We start from the raw sequence: 16,225 nt of genomic DNA, 5'->3' as shown, positions 1-16,225 counted from the left end.
TGTGTATAGCCCTTCTATCCATGTTAATTCAGAGATTTACTTTCAATATTCTTCTCCTCCTATCAGAATTGATTGTTCATAAAAAGACTATTTGTAGTATGATATTCCTTCGTTTGAAATTATAGGTTGTGGCTTGACCAAGGAAATGATGTAGATGTTGTTTTATGGTCTCATGGCATACCATAATGTACCCAAAAAAAAATATGGTCATCATAATTTCAACACCTACTCAACATTTTTTATGTTGTTCTCATCATAAATTAGTTTTGTTGACTCTAAGACTGACAACACTTGTAATGAGGACTATGTTGCTGATATAGCATCCTTGTTGCAAGATGATATTTACTAGCATCAAAAATCCAAGATGTTGACAACCAAAATTTGGATTCTAACACCACATTTTGTTACTGTTTTCCTTCTTTTACAACCACACAATTCATCGAAATTATGATGCTCTAGTTGGTCATCGAACATCTAACCAAAAAATTGCAACCAAATATTTCGTGGTATGTTTGACCAATTGGCATCAAAAATGTGATGAATTAGTGTCAAAAAATGAACACAATTTTACTAGTGGATATTTCAACACAAATTCACATGTCTAAAAAGGTGTAACCCATTGTTGTCGTGTCACTCGAGAGTAAATTCATTTATGAGTTTGGATATGGTATGGATGTGCAAGTGTATATGTGTTAATGAAGAAGATGATGTGGTGTGAAGTTTGGATTAGTGATAAAGATCAAAGTAATTTATTGTTGTACTTCAAAGGAATAGTATTGGCATAATTGATGCTTTCAATTAGTTCATTTTAGTGGATCATTGTTCGCAGTATATTATTGCTCATTCATTGGGTTGTTTCTCTTATTGTATTTGGATTTTAGTCCAATTAGGGTTGTTGCCCTTATTGTAGTAGAGTTATGAGCTACAAGTATGTACTTGAAAGCATCAGCATTCCCCATTAATCTTTGACAAGGTTTTATATGTGCTAGTACATCATCTAGTGGCTTCCCCCTTAACTAAGTTTCCATGCAAAAAAATGGATTTTATGTATCATTTTCTTTTTCTTGCATCAAATTTTACATATTTGATATGTGACCAATGGTTTAAAGTTTTAAGTTGGTCACAATTGATTCAACTCCCCCCCACCTCCCCCCAAGTTGTTTATTGCATACTGATATTTTCAATAGGTAGTCCTCATCCTCAAAATGTTTCACCCAATTCCTTGATTTAGAGGATAGGATGATTGGGTAGGTAGAGCCTAATTTTTAACCGTGAGCTTGCAAAAAAATAGGTGTTTCTTAGACTTAGAAATATTATCCATGACACTATAGTTTCTAGAAAAATTGATAATTATCTTGAAAATATTAATTCAAAATTCCAATGGCAGCCCAAGCAAATGAACCTAGGTAGAAACAACTTTTTCTTTCCCTCAAGTTAAAACCAAGTGACCAATTGTGAAGGCTAAGGTCATTTGAATCCATAAACCAAGGGCCTTCATATAAGATAAGATAAGATAAGATAAATTTATTAATGTCCAACAGGAGACCAACAAAGGTCTAAGAGACTAGAAACAATACAAAGGGCAAACGCCAACCGGGGGAGCACCAAATGGTGTCTGCAAAAAGAACATGAAAGCAAAACAACAAAAGAACCAACAAAAGGAATAACAATAACTAAGAACTCCTCACAAGAGAGAAGTAGTCCATAATGGAAAGGTGGGCATTAGAGCAATCAGGTACTCTGGAAGGTTGATGTCGAGTGTGATATCTGTAGGATCTCATAGATCTGGTGTGACCCAAGATAGTATAGGGAGGCTGCTTCAATCCTTAGGCAAGGACTGTAGGACTGAAGAAAGAGGTGATGAGCTACATAGGGGTCGATGTCAAGAAAAGCTAGAGCTATATAGTGTGCTCGCAAAGTTGCATGGTCTCTTGAAGGTAGAGTGCAAGACAGTGTTGGTCAATATATCTAAAGAATGAGGGAAGAGACTGAAACACTCTAAACAAACAATAGAATATCTCTCCAATCTCGTAGTAAATGGGACATGAAAAATAAAGCGAGACTCAGTCTCAACCTCCCTGAGGTGACAAAGCCGACAAATCCTGTCCTCCCTGTCGATCTAATGATCAGTCTGAATATGTAGCCAGTGAGATCCCACTCTAAAGGATCCCAAAGAGATGTGAAGAACCTGAATCCAATGACGAGTGAGGTACTAGGGGCATAGGATGATCCCATCCTAGATATCAAGGAAATGCTCAACATAGAAGGCCATACGCGGTAGAGCCCACTAGGAGGATTCCTCTAGGTCGTTATAACATACTGTTTATAGATGTCAAGTCTAACATGCTCATTCAACTCCCACTAAGGTGAAAGAAGATGGGTTGGAGTTTCTAGACAAAACTAAAAGGGGGGAAGATGATCCAAACTAATACCAGTTAAACCCAAGAGGGTAGAGACTTGGGTGTACCAACAATGAGACATGTGTCCAGAGTATGAACCTACAACCTCCAAATGAAATAGTAAGCCAAGTAGGAATATTTGTGACGACCATTGGAGGAATTAGCAAAGCTCTAAAACCAATGACGAAGTCAAACTAAATCAAAGACGGTCCCCAATCTGAAAGGGTGAGCATCAAACTTTGCTAGAATGATGTTATGCGATGTGGACCAGTGACACCTTATAATGTGTCGAAGGAAAAGAGTTTGGACTCTCTCAACAGAGGCCCAATCAAACTCCAAGAGGGAGGGGCCTCAAATAGTAGAACCATAGAGGATAGTCAGCTTGACCAGGGAGTCAAGAAGGGACATCTTAGTCGTGGTGTACTGAAAGTGGTGTCAAAATACTATCACTCAAGAATAGCGAGGAAGTCAAGCCCCTTTTTGACTCAGGGCTACATGGCTGGTCTAAGGCTGAACTAAGGTCCAAAAAACTTAACCCCCAAGTAAGTATATGAAGATGCAATCTTGATCTCAGTACCCTGGATGTAATAAAGGAGGTGTGATGTCCTCTGTCATGGGGCTATATTTTAGCTTATGCCTAGGTTAAGCCTTCTCCCTTAGAATCTCCAACCCTACTTCTAACTCCTTATATGGTCAAGCTATTTTCAATTCACCCAGACTATGCCTCTTCAAACTGCATCATGTGCCCACACACCTAACTGCCTAAACAAATACTCCTATAGAATAGAAGTACTTGTTGAACCACTCCTTACCCCAGTTCTCTTCCTTAGCTACTCCATGCACACATCCTTGATCTCAAAGCTCTATCCATGTTCAACCCAGGCTGAACCCTGGCTTAGCCCTTTTGATATCTTCACCTCGATGTCCCCCATAAGACCACTTTACTCCAATACCGACCATATGTGATCTAAAATCCTTGAGTCCCTTGATCACCCTTGATCTTTATAGTGCCACTCTTTGAATGCCCAGAACTACCACAGCTCCCCTTGTTCAACTATGTCAACAACCCAAGCCAACAACTACAACACAGCATTGAGAATTGCTATAACCCCCTTGTTGAACACTACATCCACACTGGATAACTTAGACCATTGAGTCCTCCCTTGCTCACTACGCATACTGCCATAGCATACTCGGCACTACCAAGGTGCCTAAAAACATTCTAGAGTCGTCCAATCCAATCCTGCATGTTACCTTAACATGACTCTGTCTCAACGATATTCCACCTCTTGTTGGTCTCCTCTAGCTACCCTAGAACCTTGAAGCCCAACCTCGTTCCCCACAAAACTATTGACTACCTTAGCCAAACTTTGAATCCAAACACTGAGCCCCAGCTGCTTCGACACCATGTCTATGTCTACATGCCCTCGTTGGTGAACATCTTGTTCTCGTGCATTTGATACACTCAAACCAACCCCTTCATGTATCCATGAAATCTTTACCCAATCCATGGATCCCTTTGTAATACAAGACCTACTTGAGTTCTACATCCTAGCTCCATGATCCACCTAATCCCTTCAACATTGTACTCCATTTCCAACTTAGCTACGCCACCATAGCTTCACCTCTGAATCACTTCACCTGTTTCAGTCATGCACCACAAGAAACTATTTCTAGCCATCCACCATGACCTAACTCTTAGAGCCCTGTCCAACAACTACCTCTTTGAATACTTGATATAGATCTACCTCATGACTTGACTCACCTTGAACCTAACCCAGAATACCACATCCTGATCACCATATTAGACCACCACGGCCTCTCAGATCCCATCCCAATGCAAACCCAACCAATCAAGAACCCTGGATGGGAACCCAATGCTGCACCCCTTAGATACCACTCTGCATAGATATCTGGCTCTACTACAGGACTAGGTACTCCACTCCCCAACTTTCAGACCTTGGACAACCCATAGGGTGCCATCCACAACATTGGCTCAACTACTCTATTTCACTAAGTTAGGGACCCTTGTCTTGTTGTCAAACCTCACCATGTCATGATAAGGCGGAGCTACTCTTCTTCACTCCAATGACTATGTGTCACCTAAATCTTCATCCCTCGTAAAGGAGGTCGACTACCTAAGCCGCCCTTGATGCACGCTAGTACTTACCCTTCGTGGTTACACATCAACTCGACTCCACGCCTCACCTACACCACAACTATGCTAGTGGGAACATCACATAGCATAGCCCCAGGATTGTACCTCAGCTCGATTCCACACTATGCATACACCACAACTATATTGGAGGGAACATCTCATAGCACAGCCCCATAGGACACACCTCGAATCATGTCCATGACAAGATCCTATGCCACAACTATGTCTGCCAAGCATATGACATAGCCCCATCTTCCTCCTCAGCTCAGTCTATGCCTCGCCTACACCACACATGTGTGCACCCAGCTTTGCTTTAGAGGCCCATAGCCTTTGAGTTTCATCTTGTGAATCAACAGACCCTTATATCCTCCCCCACTCTAAAATAGGCAATGTTCTCAATACCAGCAACCACTACCACAACTTGTCGAACGGATCCACAGATGCCCTTGTATTCCAAACAATGACTGTCATTATCACCATTACACCTCTCATGCACACCTTTTGTTACCACAACATACTTAGTGCTGCCAGCATCCCAGAAACTAACCCTTCTGCATTAATCCACTCCATGTCTCACTTCAACTAAGTTTCCCATCCCCAATAACACCTAGAGAACTACACACCAAAAGCTTCATCTCCACTCAGCCACCTTTTTGTCATCCACTGACAACTCAAATTTTGTCTTCCACCTTCAACTACCCAAGACTCCATTCCTAACATCCATTGAAAGACAAGCTTTCCACCACCTTGATGCACAAGCCCAAGTGACTTTCCCAAGTTCACATGTTCAACTTTCAGCCTCATTGACTTCCTATTGTGCCACTTTGTTTTCTTGCTAAAGAACCTTCTGGCGTGCCCTACACCCAACTCGTTGACAACGTTGTAACTCAAACTAATCACCAACACTCATCTATTGATTCACCTCTAGAACATTGTGCTACTCTTAGTACTTACACAAACCTTCCTCAAATAATGTAGTTGACACCATCCTACACAAAACTGCACTTAACATATCCCAAATCCACTTTCCCAAGTCATCACGTTCAACTTTGGCATTAACCAGGCCTTTTGCTGCGCCATCCTTCTCGACTATTGACCAACCCTCAGCATGCTCTATATCCACTCATCCTCAACACATCAACCCAGAATACACCCAACTTTCGTCCACCAATACACCTTCAGAACCTTTGTGACTCCTTAGTACTTGCTTCATGTCCTCGAATTTGACCCAAACCACTTCAAGCCACAACCCTACGCCTCTCTACACTCACTCGGCAACCCAATACTTTTACACCTCGGATTATGTACTTCACATCAATCTACACTACATGATTTCACATCGCCCAACTTCCTTGATTCATGACACTGCTTCCTAGATGGCTACCCTAGCCTCCAAGCCTGCCTGTCACACCATCAACACATACTCCTCAAATTTCCACCCTGAAAATCCTACACCACACCATTTCAAATGGCCCCAAATGTTGAACACCTATGGGATTACCTTGTGTAAGCCCACACTTCACCACTCACACTAGCTACTTCATTCTCCTCAAACCCACACTCGGTAAGTTCTACACCCCACTACTCCACATAGCCCAATTGTTGCACCTCATATCGACACCCTGGAGATCCTACTCCACACTGTTCCATGTGGCCCACTCTCCAATCTACTCCATGTAGCCTCTCAATTTCACCTTGAATAATGTCCACACACCATCCTACTCCACATTGAGACTAACCAACAAAGCCACCCTACAACCCAACTTCTTTACTCAAAACTATCCCCAACAACTCCTACGCCTCACTGCTCCTTGCAACCCATCCGCACACTTTGGTCTTAAATGTACCTGACGCTACCATCGTCACTTAAGTTGCATTCTGACACTCAAAACACCTTGTTGCACTACGTCCATCTTCTTGCATTATGGTCTTGTGACACCACGCCACATCTCGACTTCCAACGCCAAGTTCCACTAATGAAACCACTTCCAACAATGTCGATATCAACTGTCCACAAGCTACATATCAATTTGATCATCTTTAATCCTTGATGCTAACTCTGGTAGTCGATGAAAACACAAGCCAATCTACCAAAGATCACACTCCACTGCCTACTCCCCCACGAGCTAGAACAACCCAAAGCTACACTTCGTCTAGGTCACACTTTGTCATCTCCTCACTAAAGTTGGGGCAAACCAAAGCCCAATCTCTCCAAGATCGCGCATAGAAATCTTCCCGTTCTTGGATCAATCAGCTCTCATACCAACTGTCACAGGGTTAGATTTTAGCTTATGCCAAGGTTAAGCCTTCTCCCTTAGAATCTCCAACCACGTGCGACACTGGTGATCCCTATTTCTGACTCCCCATATGGTCCAACCATTTTCGTTCATCTAGACTACACCTCTTCAAACTACATCATGTGCCCACACACTTGACTGCCTAAACAAACACTCCTATGGAATAGAAGTGCTTGCCGAACCACTCCTTACCCTAGTTCTCTTCCTTACCTGCTCCATGCATGTATCCTCGGGCTCAAAGCTCTACCCCTGTTCAACCCCAGGTTGAACCCTGGCTTACCCCTTTTGATATCTTCACCTTGGCATCTCCCATAATGCCACCTTACTCCAATACGAACCATATACGATCTCAACTCCTCGACTCTCTTGATCACCCTTGATCTTCATAGAACCACTCTTTGAATGCCCAGAACTACCACAACTCCCCTTGTTTAACTCTACTAACTACCCAAGCCAAGCACTGCACCATGGCATCTAGAATCACTATAGCCCCCTTGTTGAACACTGCATCCGCACTAGCTAACTTAGACCACTGAGTCCTCCCTTGCTCACTATGCATACTGCCACAGCATACTCGGCACTACCAAGGCGCCTCAAAACATTCTAGAGTCCTCCAATCCAATCATGCATGTTACCTTAAGATGACTTTGTCTCCACGACATTCCACCTCTTGTTGGTCTCCCCTAGCTACCTCTAAACCTTGAAGCCCAACCTCGTTCCCCACAAAACTGTTGACTACCTTAGCCAAACTCTAAATCCAAACACTGAGCCCCAACTGCTTTGACACCATGTCTATGTCTACATGCCCTCATTGGTGAACGTCTTGTTCCCATGCATCCGATGCACTCAAACCAACCCCTTCATGTATCCATGCAATCTTACCCAATCCATGGATCCCTTTGTAATACAAGACATACTTGAGTTCCACATCCTAGCTCCATGATCCACCCAATCCCTTGGACGTTGTACTCCATTTCCAACTCGGCTACACCACCATAGCTTCACCTCTAAATCACTTCACTTGTTTCAATCATGCACCACAAGCCACTATTTCTAGCCATCCATCATGACCCATCTCTTCGAGCCATGTCCAACAACTACCTCTTTGGATACTTGATATAGATCTACCTCATGACTTGGCTCACCTTGAACCCAACCCGAAAATACACATCCCGATCACCATTCTGGACCACCACGGCCTCTAAGATCCCATCCCAATGCAAACCCAACCAATCAAGCACCCTAGATGGGCACCCTGTGCCACACCCCTTAGATATTGCTCTGCATAGATAGCTAGCTCCACAACACATCCCCCACATAGTTAACCATAAGACCCCAATGCTCCTACTCGAACAAACCATTTGCCTCCTACCACAAGACTAGGTACTCCATTCCACAGCTTTCAAACCTTAGACAACCCATAGGGTGACATCCACAATATTGGCTCGGCTACTCCACTTCACTAAGTTAGGGACCCTTGTCTTGTTGCCAAACCTCACCATGTCATCATAAGGTGGAGCTACTCTTCTTCGCTCCAATGAATATGTGTCACCTCAATCTCATCCAAAGACTAGAGGGAAGGACTACTCTTCTTTGTCCCTCTTGAGGGAGGTCGACTACCTAAGTTGCCCATGATGCATGTCGGCACTTACCCTCCACAGCTACACCTTAGCTCGGCTCCATGTCTCTCCTACACCACAACTATGCTAGTGGGAACATCACATAGCACAGCCCCAGGATTGCACCTCGGCTCGGTTCCACACCATGCCTACACCACAACTGTGTTGGAGGGAACATCTCACAACACAGCCCCATTGGATACACCACGGATCATGTCCATGACAAGATCCTATGCCACAACTATGTCTGCCCAACACATGACATAGCCCCATCTTGCTCCTTAGCTCGGCCAATGCCTCGCCTACACCACACCTGTGTGCACCCAACTTTGCCTCATAGGCCCATAGCCTTTGAGTTTCATCTTGTGAATCAACAACCCCTTACATCCTCAAACAATTGAAGACCATAAATCAAGTCTTGCCCAGATTTACAAGAAGCTCACAAGTCACAAAAAGAGGCCAAGCCATCAAGAAGCCACTAAAGACCATTGGGGGAAGATGCTAGAAGAATCACATCATTAGCAAATAGGAGAATAGAGATCAATACCTGATGCAAGTAACAACCATCATGAGGGAGCGAGCAATCACGGAGAAATGCCTCAAGCTTGCCGATATAGAAGTTTTGAACAATCCCATAAACCCTCATTCATTTGCATCATCGTCATCTTCCTTTGCATCTGAAACCCTTACTCCACTCTCACCTTTCCTACCACTCCATTTTATTTCACTCCCCTACTTGTCTACACTCACTCTCTTGATCCCTGCTCCTTGAGAACCTTCTTCCACCCACCCCCATTTCATTAAAAAAAACTGTAATATTAAAATTTTGGGCTTCCAAATTAAAAATAGGTTATAAGTGTATAGTTTTTTGAGAACTCTTATCTTAAATGAGTCAAAAGAGTTTCATCGCATCCCAACATTTTTTATGTTATGTATATGCATATACATGTGGTCTATTGGACAAGGGCTTATTGGGTCCATTTTGATTTACAACCCATAGATATGATTTTTAAATTTAAAAAGAAACAACTTCAAAAAGTGACCTAATTGGTCCAAGGGTTGTTTAACTAATAGCCTATTTGTATATGTCATATAATATCTTCTAGCCATATCACAGACTAGAAGTGGTGTAGGTGTACTTCCATATCCCACATACTCAAAGGTGAATGTCCCAATGAATGCCTCTAGGTCTATTTCCCCTCTAAATAATTAGATTTCACAAGTAGGCTCATGATAGTGATCATTTGTGGCTATCATTATACAAGTGCCAATTTGACTTGTTGACACTCACACTAAGAGGAATTACGGCCTACGAATGCCACAACTAATATACCCAAACACACACTGCTCCTTTTTATGTGTTTTTCACTCGTAAATTTTAGTATGTCATTCCTAGATACAATTACCACTCATTATGTATATGAGCCTAAAATCCCTTATAAGTGTACCAAAGTAGTCCATAAGAACCTACTATGTTGTCAAAACCTTGTTTTGCCTTATCGTAGCGAAAGTTGGGATCATTTCCCCACCTCAACCCTTAATCTCACATGATGTTTCCCTAACAACTCACTCTCTCAATAATAGGCTCACCCTCATTTAAATATTTTTATCTTTACTCTCTCAATAATAGGCTCACCCTCGTTTAAATATTTTTATCCTTAGCTCTCTTTTGCACAATTATAATAAGTTCCCTTAGCATTCTAGATCCTATATGCACTTCACAAATTCTTTCATTCTTGACTCCATGTCAAATTCCGGAGTGCTAATATATTGCTATTGTGGTTCATTGATTACCTTCTTAGCACACATTGATTTCATCACCCTCATCTCCCTTTCACAACACTACACACCTAAATCACCTTAGCAAGCCTCTAGCATTATCATTACAATATTTACACCTTAGGTTCAAAACATGGCAACAAGGGGTCTAATTAAGGCAAGCTCTCAACCCTAGTACTTCATTTTTCTTCCTAAAATTTACGAATACAATACAAAAAAAGATACTTTGCAAGATCATCCTAAAAATCAACGCATGTGCAATTAGGGTAGAAAATTCTATTCTAAAACTTCAAGTCACTCCTTTATCGATAGTATCTTTAAGGGTGCCCAAAAATGTCAAATAAATAAATTGGAGATACTTATGCACTAAGTTAGGTCGCACTTCATCTGTCCCATTGATGTGATATCACATGATTTTCAACTTTTTATATTTAAAAATATACATTTCATGTAATTTTGAGCAGTCGAGTGTTATCAATAAGTGCTAAAATTTTATACATTAAGGCAACAAGTGTTATCATAACTATTGGAACGCTCAATCCATGTAACTTTTTGCTAATATTTTTTAACTATGGACTAGAATTAAAAAATTAGGGTAACTATTTGCTTGTCCAAATGGACTCAGAGACATTATCATCAATGAATACCTGCCATTGCAGTCGTTTCCAAATCAGTATAATTTGTAGTTGGGTACCCCCTATATTACTCAATTGAGATTTGTTAAGAGATATGGCATTTTGGCGGCACCGAGCCATGTTCAATCACAGGAGAGTATTTCATAAAAGGATGTCAAAGAGCTACAATAAGAAGGTACTCATGAAAAACAAATGATTTCTTATAATTTTGAGTGGGATTTTTTAGTGAACACAAATGCTTTCTTATAATTTTGAGACCCAATTTAGGTAACCACCGAAATCACAGTGTCATACAGAATGAGCTCAAAATAATCCTACTCGAAAACAAAAACACGCTCAAAGAGGAGACAGTCATTCCCACTTTCCAAGATGATTTTTAACTATCAAATCAAAGAAACAACAGATAATACACCTGGTGGAAGAGCACAATATTTTTGAGCGGCTACACATTAAATTCCTCGGTTTGGAATGGAACACCTTAAATTCCTCTGTTTGCATTGGAAGACATTAATAGAAGAATATAATTAATAATCCCACCTCCATAGCAACTTGGCATCGTTCAAATAGCCAATATTTTACACCTAACTTGACTTAAGAAAACCTGAGAAAAGATCTGTGACTATAAAGAACTACATTTTCAATGTTCTTGATTTTACTCATCTACATTCCTCAACGCTTATTCTGCTGGCTAGTGAAATCCTCTAGAAAAAAATAATTAAATTTTGCCTATTTCAGGAAGTGAAGTTTGGGCTCTCACAAAATACTCTTCAATGGTGAAGAGAAAGACCATATTTACAATTGCTGATTCTTGCCCAACATCAGTAATGCTTTGTCAGTTTCATTAAGTACATGTAAAACCATTGCCATTGTCAGTATCATCTTGCGTGTTTCACAGACCGGGAATGTTTCAATCTAAGGCATTCCTTTCTATATTTTCTTGCCTCAGCTGCAGCTATGGCTTTGCTATTTGCCTGAACTACTTGGTTGTCAGACAAATCTTCAACATCTTCTGCAGGCATGTTTAAATCTGGAATGGCAAAAGTATGTGATAAAGACTTTGTGGGGGCTAATGAATCTTGTTGAAGCGACTTACCAACCGAACTTATATCATTACAATGCAAAATCCCTTCAGCACTTGAATAACAACCCACTGCTGCAGCTGTAGAAGAATTGTTGACGAGATTCTTTGAAGAATCTAATGCATCAGCTACTATTGACACGTTTGGTGATCGCATGTCTGAAGACACTGTCGGTGACTGGACAGTAGGCTGAGGTGACTGGACAGTAGGCTGAGGTTCCCCTGTTGTGCTCAAGTTCAATTCTAACTGCAAAAATAAGTGAAAGTTCCCTAAAATACATTAGTATGAAGCACTTTTTGAAAGAAAAGAGAAAACAGTTAAAAAAAGGAAATTAGTGATACCTGTTGAATGTAAAAAAATGAAAATTTGGTTTACTGTTACGTCAGCTATCAGATTTACTAATTAGATGGAATTAACAAAACATTATTATTTACCTCCCGCTTCAATAACATATTCTTATCACTCAATGACTGAAATCTGTTGAATAGCTTCTCCTTTTCCTGATTGAAAAGAGAAGAATCATCAGAATAACACGTCCTTCATTATGAAATTTAATGACTTGGGAAATAAGACATAACTGTCAACATCAAAACACCTTATTAACAATTATTTCTGTCCTAATGGTTTTTGTAATAAGAATTAAGAGCAAACAAACCTTTTCCATCTCTTCCTTTTCTGATGATAGTCTGATAAACAGCTCCTTCAGCTCTGCAAGTGTCTGCAAACATGACAGCTCTTTTCAATCAGCCACCTTATGGTTAAATTCGAAAACCAGAAACATAAAGAGACGAACTCATGAATACCTTTTTCTTGGGGCCTTTACCAATAGAACCTTTACCAATAGGGGGAGGCTTGTGGACTCCTGATTTTCTTTCAACCTGTACCAAAATGGAAATGTGATTGTTTAATTCAACCATATGGAAATATTAGAAATTGAATTTTTAAACTCAACCCTACAAATTTAGTTTTACAATGTCTCACTCCTTATTTAGGATCTTCAATAATTATTAAATTATCTACAGATTTCGAAAACAAGATTTAAATGAACTGAATAGGGATTTGGATGGCTGCTAATATGAATTCTGATAACCAATTACAAGATCGATACCGATACCATGTAACTATAAGTATTCAATGTTAAAAGACATACAAAATATATATACCCCAAATAAAAGTTCTACAAAACAAAATCATTTAGATGTACTCTGAAAATTTCAAGAAAAATGTATTGAATAGAAAATCTTCGCTTACACTTCCCTGTAAGATACAAGGGTAAGCTTTTAAGTAATCTCTGTGAGATGCAAACAGAATGTCAATACCATGCTGTGAAAACTTCCTTTTCTTGCATTAACATTCACGGTAGTTTGAGCAGATGGAAATTTACTGTTACGCGGACCTAAGTCTACCCGGGCATCTAATATGATAGCACCAACATCTACAAAATGTAGTACGCCAACAAAATGTGCTCCTATAAGCATTTAAATTTCGTCTTATTTTAAATGAGAAAAACCAATTTCACCGATGTCAAGAGATTAACCAGTCAAATATATTTCCAAAATTTCATCAAAGGAAAAATTATAAATCATATCATGGAACTCTAGATGGGAACTGTGGATCTTAAGATATAGTGCCGACCAGATTCCAAATATTCTTCCCGGTTTTCAATCTTAATCTAATTCAACATCTAGAAAATGCAGAAACACAAGGAAACCCCTTTAGTCTTAAAACAGTCCATTATGTCCCACTTTGAAGAGTGGAACCAAATTTCCTATCTCTACTGTGTCAATAAAAAACACCAATAACGATGGTTGAAAAATCATACGGTGAACTTACGGATGAAAGCTGTCCGGTCCAGTGGCCATCCGGAGAAAAGCTTTAGAAATCAGCATGCTCTGGATTTAAGCTAAACAAAACAGTTGACTTTTTAACAATGTGTATAAAACAGTAGGTCACGGAGCTGGCTCGCAGGAGTTTTGTACATGTGAGTGCTAGAGTGTGATTAAATAGTAAATACAAACCATGCTAGTTTTCAAGTTGTCATATATTCCCCACGGATATCTTATCCATTCATCTATATCTTGTTGCCTGAACACTAGGGGCAGGGCTACGATTCCCCGATATAATCAACAAGTGCTTCTAATGCTTTTAAAAATCCATATCTTATCTATCTATCTGTATAGGAACACTGATCCGAGTGAGCTTTGGTAGATTAGAAGTCTTTAGACTGTATTTCTAAGCCACTGATTTTGTACTTGAGTTGTGAAAAGACCACATATCTAAATCTAGAGGAATAAGTGAGTAAGCACAGATATGAGTGCATCATCATCTCCTCGTAAACTAAAGCTGCCCTCAAAAGAAAAGGTCCCATTAAGGGGAGACTAACAAAAAAGCTTTTGAGTGGATTCTTTTAAAACAAATTAGGATCTTTTCCCAGCAAGTGGTCCTGTGGGTTTTAACTAAGAATCTCTTGGTCGAACACAGCATGGCCCAACTTTGACGGTTGATCTTACCTGTCACGCAAACTTTTTTCTGACAGATCTCCATTGAAAGTTGAATTAAAAGTTGAAATTTTTTAAAACAAAATTACGCATCTCCCCTTTCATGTAAAACGATCTTCCTTAACTTTGACTGCCTTTTAGGGCAAAACGCCTAAATATGGCGAAATATGTATCCAATTCTGCTAAGTGACAAATTTTAAACTAGGGAATCCAAATCCAAAATTAAAGTAAATCACACAGTTAAATCGTGATAGCAATATCAGGATTTGACTTGCTGTGGAAATTATCTCCTACTTATCATAAGGTAAATATTTTTCAGTTTAGAAATTCACCAAAGATGTCAAGCGAACTACCACAGGAATAAAAACCCTTATGTTGGTAGTTTACTGGGCAAGAATCAGTCATTCTGTAGGTACGTTCTCCCCTTCTCCATGGGACTGTTTTCAGAGTAAAAGGCGGGGTCCGATCCCGTTCAATGGGACCGCATCCTCAAAACCGGTATATGCTGAGAGCACCAAGCATATTGGCCTTCGAAACAATCTTTCTGTTCTCTATTGTCCCATAGAATTAAAAGATTCAAAAACTTAATAAAATGGGAGAAGATCGAGCCCTCGGAATAACGAGAAGTCAAAAAGTCTTCAATCATTATCTGGCGGAATTCAAGAAATTTCAGCGGGAAGCAAAAACGGCCGCCCCATGTTTCGGGAAGTCCCTAAAATTCCCCATTTACGTTTTATAAAACCAGGAGAGGCCCTCCCCTTGGTTAACGGCAAACAGAGGTTAAGTTAGAAGCTTAATGCTGCTTCAGGCATATATCTACGTGTCAATATTGCAAAATAAAAAACAATCTGTCTATCATGCAGGTGCCACGTCAACAACTTCTCAAACAAGCGGATGCCACGCCAGCAGGCAACGTGGCAAGCCCACAATAAGATTAGCCTCAGTTGCCGCAGGCATTTGGCAGGCCCCACCATGAAATTTAAAAATAGTAAAATTTTCCATGCATGCAACACTCCGCTGTTTCTAAACCTTGCAGGGAAAGCAAATTATCAGCAATGGTTGGTCAAAGAGATTCGTGCATGCACACACACAAAGCCCGGGCCCACAACAGGCGGGTAATAAAGCGCGGGACCCACGGGGTCGCTGGCGCGTGGCCACCCAACACATCCATCATCAACGGCGTACGTTTATTCCCGCGACTGCGGATCGACGCCGACCCGTCGATCCAAGTGCGTTATGTCGGCCGCACAGACACTGGAGCCTAACGCGATAAACCGGCTGATTCTCTGCAATACCGTTCTGCACCAAAGGAAGAAGAAGAAAAAGATCACAAAGGCACTGGAACAAAAAGAGCTGGTTACGAGTTCCACCCCGACCCCGAACCCGACCCCGGCTCCGGCACCCACCAAAGACACTCACAAAAATAAATAAAACCAGATCTCAGGATCTGCTCTCAAAATCCCTGGAAAAGTCCCAAACGCAAAACAGAAGCAATCTTCGAAGAGCACAGAAAACAAAACGGAAAGAAAAAAGAGAAATATGTACAAAAAGAGCCGTCCATTTGCAAAATCAAATAAACCTAAAACGGTGAAAAAGAACCATTTATATGTACAAAAAAGAAACAGCAACGTCACCAACTTGGAATTTGAGCTTGGGCCCCAGCGGGCGGTCGCATGGACGCGGACCACGACCAGCTGCACTGTCACTACTGGTAGAAGCAGGAGCTAAAGCCAAAACCGAGGGCTTATCGTTGCGGCTCCA

The 16,225-nt window shown here is 40.8% G+C and overlaps 1 protein-coding gene across 1 annotated transcript; it reads right to left on the bottom strand.

Moving 5' to 3' along the window:
- Nucleotides 1-11,305: 11,305 nt before the first annotated feature.
- Nucleotides 11,306-16,225, bottom strand: LOC149537467 (uncharacterized; the record flags this gene model as incomplete). The annotated part of the gene is given in 5 exon segments (XM_089798899.1): nucleotides 11,306-12,212; nucleotides 12,401-12,466; nucleotides 12,622-12,684; nucleotides 12,770-12,844; nucleotides 16,103-16,225. Coding segments are annotated over 5 exon segments (777 nt in total), but the record flags the coding sequence as incomplete, so codon positions are not given.

This window comes from Cupressus sempervirens, chromosome 9 (assembly GCF_028749045.1).
Source record: "Cupressus sempervirens isolate cs-2001-9-10 chromosome 9, ASM2874904v1, whole genome shotgun sequence".
Classification (NCBI taxonomy): Eukaryota; Viridiplantae; Streptophyta; class Pinopsida; order Cupressales; family Cupressaceae; genus Cupressus; species Cupressus sempervirens.
Note: the sequence above shows the minus strand (reverse complement) of the source record. Positions and strands in the feature narration are given on the sequence as shown.